At 35.6% G+C, this 12,500-nt stretch overlaps 2 protein-coding genes across 5 annotated transcripts in view; one reads left to right on the plus strand and one right to left on the minus strand.

The window, feature by feature from the left end:
• The window catches only part of ptprea (protein tyrosine phosphatase receptor type Ea), an 82,927-nt gene extending 72,376 nt beyond the window's left edge, over positions 1-10,551 (plus strand). For all 4 annotated transcript variants that reach the window (XM_083556510.1, XM_083556511.1, XM_083556512.1 and 1 more), the window contains 10 exons: positions 719-882; positions 2,907-3,042; positions 3,353-3,502; positions 3,626-3,719; positions 6,415-6,491; positions 7,441-7,575; positions 7,719-7,847; positions 8,006-8,157; positions 8,716-8,851; positions 9,631-10,551. In XM_083556510.1, the coding sequence (XP_083412636.1) occupies positions 719-882; positions 2,907-3,042; positions 3,353-3,502; positions 3,626-3,719; positions 6,415-6,491; positions 7,441-7,575; positions 7,719-7,847; positions 8,006-8,157; positions 8,716-8,851; positions 9,631-9,705 (1,248 nt within the window). In that variant the 3' untranslated portion in view covers positions 9,706-10,551. The remainder of the gene's footprint in view (positions 1-718; positions 883-2,906; positions 3,043-3,352; positions 3,503-3,625; positions 3,720-6,414; positions 6,492-7,440; positions 7,576-7,718; positions 7,848-8,005; positions 8,158-8,715; positions 8,852-9,630) is intronic.
• Positions 4,159-6,303, minus strand: LOC310734896 (uncharacterized protein; the record flags this gene model as incomplete). The annotated part of the gene is made up of 6 exons (XM_083557370.1): positions 4,159-4,996; positions 5,038-5,100; positions 5,164-5,205; positions 5,311-5,415; positions 5,461-6,167; positions 6,281-6,303. 6 exons carry the CDS (start codon positions 6,301-6,303, stop codon positions 4,653-4,655), a joined length of 1,284 nt encoding a protein of 427 aa, XP_083413496.1. The 3' UTR covers positions 4,159-4,652.
• Positions 10,552-12,500: the final 1,949 nt, after the last annotated feature.

A 12,500-nucleotide genomic window follows, 5' to 3' on the forward strand; every position in this document is an offset into this window, starting at 1 on the left:
ATATATATATATATATGTGTGTGTGTGTGTGTGTGTGTGTGTGTGTGTGTGTGATATCACTTATCACACTCGCACGCCTGCACAGACACAGACACACACACACACACACACACAGCTTTTATGTACTTAAGAAACCATAAAGCAAAATACCCACTGTGCCCAAGTCTTTGCACATCAGAAAACAGATTTACTGGTACAGGTTTATCAGTAATGATCTTTTTAAAACAATAATGCTCTTTCTGAAAATAATAAGTATATTATAGGTATAATAAAGCTTCACTATACCTGGTTTTATATTTACATTTATTTAGAATAAACAGTAAGTTGTTACTATATAAAGGTTTTCATTGTTACTATTGAGTACTAGAATAATTTATTAGTATTAGAATTAAAGCAATAATATAAATTGGAATTACAGCCAACACAATTATCGGAGCTGCTGTTATAGAAAATTAATCAAATCTTTATGACCACAGTGATTTGAGAATTCAACAGCACAATGATTTAACAGGTTTTTATTCTGGTACTATGCTTGCTGATTTCTCCTGATAGTAGTTATAATATTAAACATGATTACTTAGAAACAAATTACTAAGGACTTAAATCTAATTAGGGAAAAGGTTGCAAAAAGTTCTTAAGAGATAATTGTAGGTCATTCTACGAATTAATCATTGTGGGCTTTATAAAAAAATAAAATCTCATTCTCTCTCTCACCCAGCAAGCTAGCGATGGCTCTAAAACCCCTCGTCTGGTCACACAGCTGCACTTCACCAGCTGGCCAGACTTTGGCGTTCCCTTCTCTCCCATCGGCATGCTCAAGTTTCTCAAGAAAGTCAAGCAGGTGAACCCGTCATATGCAGGTCCCATTGTGGTGCACTGCAGGTACGCAACCTAACACCAACAACACATAGAGACATAACCCTGCTCCAGAACATTCTGTACAGGTTTAATTCCTATTCTAATTACACTTCTGCTCTTTCTGCTAACCATCTTAATATTATACTTAGCCCAATCTCCAGAATTGGGTTATGAGCCACACAGCCACACAGTTAAAAAAAAAATAATTTCCATAATCAGAAGTGAAATAATAACGACACAGTTCAAAAAAGCGTGCAAACTATCACACTGGCATCATTTATTATTAGTGCTTTCATATTCATGCTACTGAAAATAGAAAATGACATATATAACAGGAAGAATGCATGCGTATTTATGCTTTTGGTGGGTGAAGAAAGGAAACATTAAAAAATGTGTGCAATGTGTTTGCATGTTGTGCAATGTGTTCCTTATGCACACACATAAAACGGATATTAAAAAAAAGTCTACAAAAACTTAGAAATAGCAGGTTTTCGAATGTACAAATTATAGAAATATCAACGTTAATGTCAGACTTGGTGCGTATTTAATGTGATCTTCCAAAAACAAAAACATTTTATAGAAAAAACATACAATGCCCTATTTGAATCATTTGAACAAACCTCCAACCCAGTATTTCTCTACATATTCTTCTTTGTAAAAAAAAAATACCCCCCACACCACAGACTGGTGCAGCATACAGAGATGGTAATCACATGCAAGAAGTGATGATTACCTGCCAGAAATAAAAAAATAATAACAAATAAGTCACACAGTTTTTGGCAACTCTTTGTGGCTCATGGCTCTTAGTAGATTGAACCCCCAAACATTTAAGTAAATACTACAGCAACAGAAGACTTATGTTATTTTAATCTGAATTAATTTAATTAATGGCAGGTGAATGGCATTTACCATTAGGCCTAATCTTAAATGTGTCTGGGGAATAATATATATATATATATATTTCTTTGGATTTTTTTTTTTTTTTTTGAAAGATCACATTAAAGACTAGACTAAAATGTATATTGTTACTTTCGACTTTATATTTTTTAAGACCTGGATTTCACACAGGTGTTTAGACTTTTTTCTCTACTGTATATATTTTCTCACTCTTTATGTCTTTTTTCCATCTTCCATCTTCCAAATAGAGCGTGTTATCTGTAACTATGCTATAGCTATTCTATAGCTAGAAGGAAGAGACATATCTGCAAATGTAAGGGATTACTGTTAATTCAGTCGTTAAAGAAATCAATATCTTATTATTATTATTATTATTATTATATTATTATTATTACTACTAGTAGTAGTAGAAGTATTATTATTATTATTATTTTATTTTATTTTTTTATTATTATTATTACTCATGACTATTATAGCTCAAACAGCCTCATTAACACTTACTATGAAAGTAGTCACTCGATGTTAAACTCTTGGAAAAAGGCCAATTTTTGCATAACAATTATTCAGAAGACCTTGTGGACCCCCTGGTGTCATTTGGAAGGTATCTGTCATGCATGTATAATTTATTTTAGCAGACAATTATGCATTATTTAAAGCGATTACCATATCATTTGAATTAGTCGAACTTAGGGCTATTCACAGTGTTTGGGAAAAAAAAAAACCTGCGTAATATGTAGGTCAGTGTCTGAATAGTTTGATCAGGCACCCGCTGATCTAGTTGTGCGTCATGTTTCAGTGTCGTCAGAGTGTGTATGTCCTAACACTTGCACTATGATCTTTGCTGTGTTCTACACAATAAGAGCACAGTCTCAGTCCCAACCACACACACACACACACACACACACACACACACACACACACACACACACACACACACACACACACACACAAACACACACAAACACACTTGAATAGAACTATTCAAGAAGTTGTAAGAGAGTTGCAGGAGACAAAAAGTGTAATTCTGTGTATTTAAAAAATTATAAATCCTTTAAAGCTTATAAATCTGTTTTGTGTGTGTGTGTGTGTGTGTGTGTGTGTGTGTGTGTGTGTGTGTGTGTGTGTGTGTGTGTGTGTGATTTCTCTCTAAGTGCGGGGGTTGGAAGGACAGGTACGTTCATCGTGATAGACGCAATGATTGACACAATGTATGAGGAACAAAAGGTTGACGTGTTTGGCTTCGTGTCAAGAATACGAGACCAGCGATCACAACTTGTACAGACAGATGTGAGTCTTTTATTTTGTCTGGAAATACTGCTAAAAATGTCCTACTACAGAAACAATAACATAGTGCATATTTTAAAGAGATAAGAGATATGAGCTTCGGCCCCAGAGCCTATTGACATGCTAAAAAAAAAAAAAAAGAATAAAAAAAAAAGATGGTGCTATGGAAAATACCCACTGGCAATTCTAAGTATACATGCAGGCATCATGTAGGGATTTTCCACTTCCAGTTCCTCAAACATGTGGGGTGTGTGTGTGTGTGTGTGTGTGTGTGTGTGTGTGTGTGTGTGTGTATGTGTATGTGTATGTGCAGATGCAGTACTCGTTCATCTACCAGGCCCTGCTGGAGTATTTCCTATATGGGGACACTGAGCTGGACGTGTCCTCTTTAGAGGGACATCTGCACAAATTACACAACACCTGTGCGCCACAAGACCGTCTGGGGCTCGAGGAAGAGTTTAAGGTGAGGACAATACCTGTGTGGCAAGAGAGGAAGTGAAACCAACAGCCAAAACCTGATGCCTCAAATGCAAGTGTCCATCTTTATCAGTTTCATGAATTAATACTTCATGTGTCATGTTTGCAGAAGCTGACCAACATGCGGATTATGAAGGAAAACATGAGGACAGGAAATCTACCGGCAAATATGAAAAAGAACCGAGTGCTCCAGATTATTCCTTGTAAGGATTTTAGTTTTGAAATATTTAAGTTATAGATTGATGACATGAATAGACATAAAAAGGTACAAAGCAAACTACAACTTGATGCACTCACAACAATGTCTCATATGGTATCATACATTAATGTTTAATTCAGTAAACCTGTAGCAAGTTACCAAAGCTAGATTTCTTGCTTTGTGTGCAAATTGCAGTTTACAGGCCACTAGGAAATGGTGAAAAGGGTCAACCACATCACAAATCTCTGAATTAAAGAAGCGATTTTAGTAACAAAAATGCATAATAGTGGTTATAATGGCAGTATATTATTACATTATTGCAGTTATTTATTGCACAAAGACTGGAGTCCCAGATGCTTTCCAAGTTTTAAATGAACTTTGTATACACTTTTTGTGCAATTTTTCAAATGCCCTGCATACATAAATACACACACAGTGCTTTGTCCTAGAACAAATAGGATGGATGGATGGCTGGATATAGGGATGGATAGTTGGATAGATGGATAGATAGAGTACATGTTGAACTTCATATATATATTACATCTCACACCTTTGTACAAACTTAATTCTTTACACTTATATTTACTAGAAATATGTTCAGTTTGGTCTGTGAAACTGAAAATCACATACCTAATGCTCACTGATCTCCAAGTACAACATGTGTCTCTTGTTTACAGGGAAATGAATCTGAAATCACACTTCTTTTCCTTACCCATTAAAGTCCTTCCTGATACATTCATGCTTACCTACACTAAGAACCTCATGCTCAGTGAAATAGAGTGAAAAGTCTGCCAACTTAAACATCCTGTTACACAGCCTATTATTCTTCAGTGGCAAATTAAAATAATAAAATCAAAAACAATATCAGGGTTCCTAATAAGTAAAACAGGGTTCCTAATATGTGAAACTGTAACCAGTGTTCTTAATAACAGTGATCCTAATAACAAAGAACAGTGTTGCTAATACCTGGACCAGTGTTGCTAATACCTCGAGCAGTGTTGCTAATACATGTAGCAGTGTTGCTTATACATGTAGCAGTGTTGCATATACCTGGAACAGTGTTGCTAATACCTCGAGCAGTGTTGCTAATACATGTAGCAGTGTTGCTAATACTTGTAGCAGTGTTGCTTATACATGTAGCAGTGTTGCATATACTTGGAGCAGTGTTGCTAATACCTTGAACAGTGTTGCTAATACCTTGAACAGTGTTGCTAAAAACTGTAACAGTGTTGGTAATACCTTGAACATTGTTGCTAATACCTGGAGCAGTGTTGCTAATACCTGTAACAGTGTTGGTAATACTTGTAACAGTGTTGTAATACATGTAACAGTGTTGCTAATACATGTAACAGTGTTGCTAATACATCTAGCAGTGTTACTAATACCTGGAGCAGTGTTGCTAATACCTTAAACAGTGTTGCTAATACCCTGGACAGTGTTGCTTATACCTGAAGCAGTGTTGCTAATACCTTGAACAGTGTTGCTAATACCTTGAACAGTATTGCTTTTACATAGAAGATTGTTGCTAATAATTGTAACTGTGTTGCTAATACATAGAAGATTGTTGTTAATAACTGTAACAGTGTTGCTAATACCTTGAACAGTGTTGCTAATACCTGGAGCAGTGTTGCTAATACATGTAACAGTTTTGGTAATATATGTAGCAGTGTTGCTAATACATGTAGCAGTGTTGCTAATACCTGGATCAGTGTTGCTTATAGTACCTTGAACAGAGTTGCTAATACCTTGAACAGTGTTGCTAATACATGTAGCAGTGTTGCTAATACATGTAGCAGTGTTACTAATACCTGGAGCAGTGTTGCTAATACCTTGAACAATGTTGCTAATACCCTGGACAGTGTTGCTAATACATGTAGCTGCATTGCTTATACCTAAAGCAGTGTTGCTAATACCTTGAACAGTGTTGCTAATACCTTGAACAGTGTTGCTAATACATAGAAGATTGTTGCTAATAACTGTAACAGTGTTGGTAATACCTTGAACAGTGTTGCTTATACCTGGAGCAGTGTTGCTAATACCTTGAACAGTGTTGCTAATACATGTAGCAGTGTTACTAATACTTGGGGCAGTGTTGCTAATACCTTGAACAGTGTTGCTAATACCCTGGACAGTGTTGCTAATACGTAGAGTATGTTTGTTAATAACTGTAAAAGTGTTGGTAATACCTTGAACAGTGTTGCTAATACCTGGAGCAGTGTTGCTAATACCTGGAGCAGTGTTGGTAATATATGTAGCAGTGTTGCTAATACATGTAGCAGTGTTACTAATACCTGGATCAGTGTTGCTTATATCTTGAACAGTGTTGCTAATACCTTGAACAGTGTTGCTAATACATAGAAGATTGTTGCTAATAATTGTAACAGTGTTGGTAATACATAGAAGATTGTTGTTAATAACTGGAGCAGTGTTGGTAATGCCTTGAACAGTGTTGCTAATACATAGAAGATTGTTGCTAATAGTTGTAACAGTGTTGGTAATACATAGAAGATTGTTGCTAATAGTTGTAACAGTGTTGGTAAAACATAGAAGATTGTTGTTAATAACAGGAGCAGTGTTGGTAATGCCATGAACAGTGTTGCTAATACTTAGAAGATTGTTGATAATACCTGGAGCAGTTTTGCTAATAGCACTCACTCACATGTCACAAAAACATAAAATGTTTTTAATTTTTATTGCAGATGATTTTAACAGAGTGATCCTGTCTATGAGAAGAGGGCAGGAATTTACTGACTACATTAATGCGTCTTTCATTGATGTGAGTACTTTTTATAAAGCTTGCATGATGTTTTATTTTTATTTTTTGCAGGTAGTTGTATTGTTTAATGTTTAAAAAATAATTCTGATTATCGACTTAATGAATAAATGAATGAATGAATGAAATTCTGTATATGTATAAATATTTTAGCATTAATTTACATTTTATTTTAATGTTTTCTGACATCTTTATTTAGATTTGTATTTTAATTGGAATCCAAATGGACTCTTTTTTCAACCTAAATTTGTTCCTATTTTATTTTGATATTCTTTACTATAGAAGCCTGTTTATGGCACACACGAAAAAGTATGATGCAGAACTATCTGTTCTATAGTTAGTATTGCTCAATTTGCGACTTTTGATTTCCCTGTTTTTGCTCAGCTGACGCTTTTCTTTTCTGACACATGCAAGTTTATATTAGACAGTTAAATTAATATTTCTCAACTGTGACTTTTAATCTCAGAATTATTTTCTATTAGCTCACAATTGCGACTTGGTTCCTGTTTTAAATAATCAAACCACAACAAAAACATGCATGTGCCGCAGGCAAACCGTTGATTTCAGCAGGAACAAGCCACTTTGAGAGAATGTGTTAGGACCAATAGGACAGCTTGTCGTAGTGTTGCTGTGGCCGGTGTTTTGGAAAAGAGACTAATAATCAGCGGCATAAAGCCGCACAGTTTAATAATTGTTGCAAATGCAAGTAAAAAGTTGCATATGCCTGCTGTTATCATGCAAATGTGAGGGAACTGAAGTCTCAGTTGTGTAATATTAACTCGTAATTGTAAGGTAAAAAAAATCCACGGTTTTCACAAACAGAAATTCAGAAACTTTACTAGGCAGAATCATGCTGTGATACTTTACATTATATTTTCTGAAAACTGATTTTTCTTGTGTTACTGCATGTGTGTCTTTGTATGTGTGTCATGGTTTTGTTTGCATGTAACAGGGCTACAGGCAAAAAGACTACTTCATAGCAACGCAAGGTCCTTTACCCCATACGGTGGATGATTTCTGGAGGATGGTCTGGGAATGGAAATGCCATTCCATAGTCATGCTGACAGAACTTCAAGAAAGAGAACAGGTACACACACACACACACACACACACACACACACACACACACACACACACACACACACACACATACACATACCCCAAGATAAATGTATTAATCTGTGTGTGTGTGTGTGTGTGTGTGCGTGTGTGCGTATGCGTATTTTGCAGGAAAAGTGTTGCCAGTACTGGCCCACAGAAGACTCAGTGAAATATGGAGACTACACAGTAGAAATCAAAGCTGATACTCAGTGTGATGACACGTTTAGTCTCAGAGACCTGGTACTCACATATGAACCGGTGAGTGTGTGTGTGTTTTTACAAATCGCATGTTGTATGTCAATGCAGTCATTGCTTATGTTTGAATTATACAATGATAAATAACACTACACAAAAGTTATAGTTTGCAGATGTTTAGTTCATCTTAGCTCAAATGTCATTTGTATTGTGTTGCGCAGGAGAAGGAGACACGATTGGTCCGCCACTTCCACTTTCACGGCTGGCCGGAGATTGGAATTCCAGCGGAGGGGAAGGGAATGATAGACATCATCGCTGCGGTGCAGAAACAACAACAGCAATCAGGCAACCACCCCATCGTTGTGCACTGCAGGTAACACACACATACACTTCCAGTAATGATGGCCACTTTAACTAGTACTCTGTACAACCTGTTTTTGACTAACACTTTTCTTGTTTTGCTGTAAGACCAATTTTTTTGCTGTTTATAAATAAATAAAATTTATAAAAAAAAACAAAACAAGTGCCACTATAACAAGATTAAGTACAAATAGGTTTAATAATCTTATATTTGGTTTACTGTCATCTTATAATGATAAATATTATATTCATATCACTATACTAGAGACCATCTGCTAAGCTTAGTTATAGATTTTTCAAGCTGTGATGTTGTAAGTTGATTGTTCTGAAACAATTGCTGGTTCAGGATAAAATAGAAGTGCGACTTGTATACCATGTTGATTTGACATCATATGCTGAACTCTGGGTTTTGGAAAGTGTCCTGAGTATCTGAGGAATTCTAGAGTTTCTAGAGTAGGGCCTGTATCAAGTATAATTTCATTGATCATTCCAAAATGTTTTATGTTGAATTTGTTCACACCTTTATATGCAGACATTGTCAGTTTATATTTGTGTGTGTGTGTGTGTGTAGTGCTGGAGCGGGTCGGACCGGTACGTTTATTGCCCTCAGTAATATTCTGGAGCGTGTAAAGGCAGAGGGCCTGCTGGACGTCTTTCAGACTGTGAAGAGTTTGCGAATGCAGCGGCCACACATGGTGCAGACCGTGGTATGTACCAAACTATTCATGACCAGATTTATTGAGATTAGGAGAAGTTATTAAAAATAGACCTGGAAATCCCAGTATTAAGAATGTCAATTTATTTTCCATCAGAATCTTTGAGCAAAAACCTAGGGGTAAATCAGACTAAACCCAGAAATGTCAAATCTCAATAAAACATAAGAAGTACAAAATATATATACGTGTCAAAAATACTACATGATCACTTAAGCTTGTTTTTAGACTAACGTGTTATGTATGGAAGTGGTTGCTTAGTGGTTGAGGCATTGGACTTTGGATTCAAAGGTCATGAGTTCAAATCCCAGCCACACCAAGCTGCCACATCTAGGGCCCTAAGCAAGGCCCTAAACCTCATAGCTGATAAGCTGTATGAATGAGATAAATGTAAAAATTTATTCTCAATAAATCGATTCAGTAATTGCATGTGAAATAATCACGTGTAGGCTAAGCTGACATTTTGTGGATGTGTATGAGATCAAAATTGCATTATTTTATTGTTTTTTTCATTGACCTTTATTGACTTCCACATCGGAAAGTAATTGCTGAAACCCTTCATGAAACATGACGTCATCCGCAGCAACCGGGTCAACCCCGCCCTTTGTGATTAACTGCTCCATAAAATCATCTCAGTACTTTCATGAATCAGATTTAAAGAGAAACTCTTCCTAGAAACCATTTTTTTTTAGGAGAACACAAAGTAGTAAAATAAGATTTTGTTGTGAATTTTGAAACACAGTATATAATTATTATTCTTTCTTTCTTTGTAGGAACAATATGACTTCTGCTACAGAGTGGTACAGGACTTTGTCGACATTTTCTCAGACTATGCCAATTTCAAATGATCAAATTTGCCTTATATGTTTCTGTTCAGTGTTTTTTTATACCCGTCCTTCAGGAATTTACACCCATAACTGGATAAAAAATTTGCTTCTATTTTGCTATGCACTCGTCCTCTTTAAAAAAATCATATCTTTCTGTAATATAATGTCGCATACTAAAGCTACACAGTGGTTTGTAACTGTAGGTATGTTCTGTGTCTTTCACATCTTCGTCATATCATTCCATCAAAGTGTTTTAAACACAGTTTTGATTCGTTTAATCCTGGGTCTTAATGACTTTAACAAGTTTCAAATTTTTTTTAACCTGTGTAAAATTTGTAAAAGCTGTAGGTATTGTAAATGTATTTATGTGTTATTGCTTACAGTCTATTCTTACATATTTTCAAATGTTTATGTTCATGTTTGAACTTTTATTTATTTAGATGTCAAACATTAAGACGACTGACATCAGTTTTTATTTTTTCTTCTTCTTTTTTTTTTATTTTATTTTATTTTTTTTATCTAACAAATGCAACCATGAATATGTTTCAACGAATACCTTCAAAACTCAACAAGTCTATCTTGTGTTGGGGGGAGAGAGACAGATTTTGTATCAGAATTTGTATCAGAGTGATTTGACACTCGGTGAGACAGGGACCAGCCCATTTTCTTTTTATTTGAACCCGGAAAGCAGCAGCAGCAGCAGCATTTCAACAGAACTGATTGTTTTGTAACCAGTACAGCTGATTGTTCTGACCTGTCCGAAGCCTGAAAAAGCTGCATGGGCTTTCAAAGCACACTGATTCATGATCATTGCACAATGCCAAGGATATACAAATGAAATGGGTTATTAAAGAATGATATATACAAGCTCCTCTGTCTGATTGTTTTTTATTTTATTTTATTTTTTTAGGCTATTACAAAAGCACAGTCAGTAATAATTTAGGAAGGTTTTTTCATTGTTTAAGAAATTAGAAAAAGATGCAGTGATACACTTCAAGTCAAGTCATGAGTCAAGTCAAAAAGATTTTATTGTCATTTTAACCATATATAGCTGACACAGTGAAATGAGACAACGTTCTTTTAGAAAACTGGTGCTACATGAAACATAGAGCTACATCACACCGCATAGAGCTACATAACAGAACAGAGATAAGGACTACAGTAAGTGTCCTCGCCACATAAAGTGCATCGTGTGCAACTAAGTGCAAACAGTGCAAACAAAAGACAGTGCAGACAGAAAACACAAGACAACATGGGACAGATACACAACACAAAATCGCGCAGACAAATAAACCTACTGTACAATGTGAACAAAAGAGAACTATAAACGAGTGTATTTGTAAACATAAACACAATGTTGTGCAAAAGCAGCAGTCTAGAGGCGCAAAACAGCATGTAAACAGTATAATATGATCAAATATAAATATAATATGGTTGGTGGAATGGATTGAGATGAGTAATGAGTGTGTGTTAAGTTCAGGTGTGTTTTTACGGTTTAGTAACACACAGTTGAGTTTGTGTGTTTTTGTTTAGTTCAGTTCTGTGTGTTGAGGAACCTAATGGTTTGAGGGAAAAAAAACGTTGCAAAGTCTGGATGTGAGGCCCGAATGCTTCGGAAGCTCTTTCCTGATGGCAGGAGGGTAAAGAGTGTGTGTGAGCTGTGTGTGTGGTGGTCCACAATGCTGTTGGTTTTGTGGATGCAGCGTGAGATGTAAATGTCCGTGATAGAGGGGAGAGAGACTTCAATTACCTTTTCGTCCGTCCTCACTTTCCTCTGTAGGGTCTGAGACGATGCAGTTCCCAAACCAGACATTGATGCAGCCGTTTAGGATGCTCTTGATGGTCCCTCTGTAGAACATGGTTAGGATGGGTGAAGGGAGATGAGCTTTCCTCAGTCTTCTCAGAGGTGCTGCTGGGCTTTCTTGGTGATGCAGCTGTTGTTGAGTGACCAGGTAAATTCTCTGCCAGATGTACACCAAGCAATATGTACTGCAGAGCTAATATTTTTTTTTATTTTTCATTTCGCCTTCTTAAATAAGTGCAAAACTAAAATTAACTGTTACAACAACATTTATAATTAAATGTAAAACTATTTTAAATTCCACGGCTCTGCTAAATTCTCAAAACTGATTTTTCAGAAGGTGGTGATTGTAAATGTTTTTTTAATAATATTCCTGTTGCCATGTAAAGAATGTTGCAAATACGAGTCAAGAGTTTATTATTTAATAAACACCAGGGCAGACAGTCAAAAATGGCAATCCAAAGCATAGTTTAAAACAGGCTGAATTAAATGAAACAAAATCTGGTGGGGAAGTTTGTGTTTTAGGAGTTGGAGTCAAGGGCAGCCATATTTGAACTGTGGTGTATGGCAGTGACCTGACGTGTCCTTTTTTTTTTTTTTTTTATCATTTTTATAATAACTTCATATTTACTGGATTTATGATGGCTATTAATAATGGCATTACAGGTTTGTTGCTGTTTTGTACGCTAATGATGACAGTAAATTTTCTGGTATTTACCTTTTAATGAACATTTATGAAATAATTTAGTTTAGAATTGGAATTTATTTCACTGTTTTAAAACTGGATATTATTAGTATTGACATTGATACTTTGATACTTACAAAAGTAGCAGCTAAACTACTTCACTTACTTTTTATGAAGCATTGTCTAGCTTGCTAAATGTGCGAGTACTTGAGAATGTTTAGTTTAGACCATAAGGATACTCACTTGTATTTCTAATAGCAATTGTTTGTATACATAGTCATGCGTTTTTTTATCAAGTGTTTTTTTTTATCTGACCTCAACAGTAACATT

Source organism: Silurus aristotelis, assembly GCF_946808225.1.
Source record: "Silurus aristotelis genome assembly, chromosome: 12".
Taxonomy (NCBI): Eukaryota; Metazoa; Chordata; class Actinopteri; order Siluriformes; family Siluridae; genus Silurus; species Silurus aristotelis.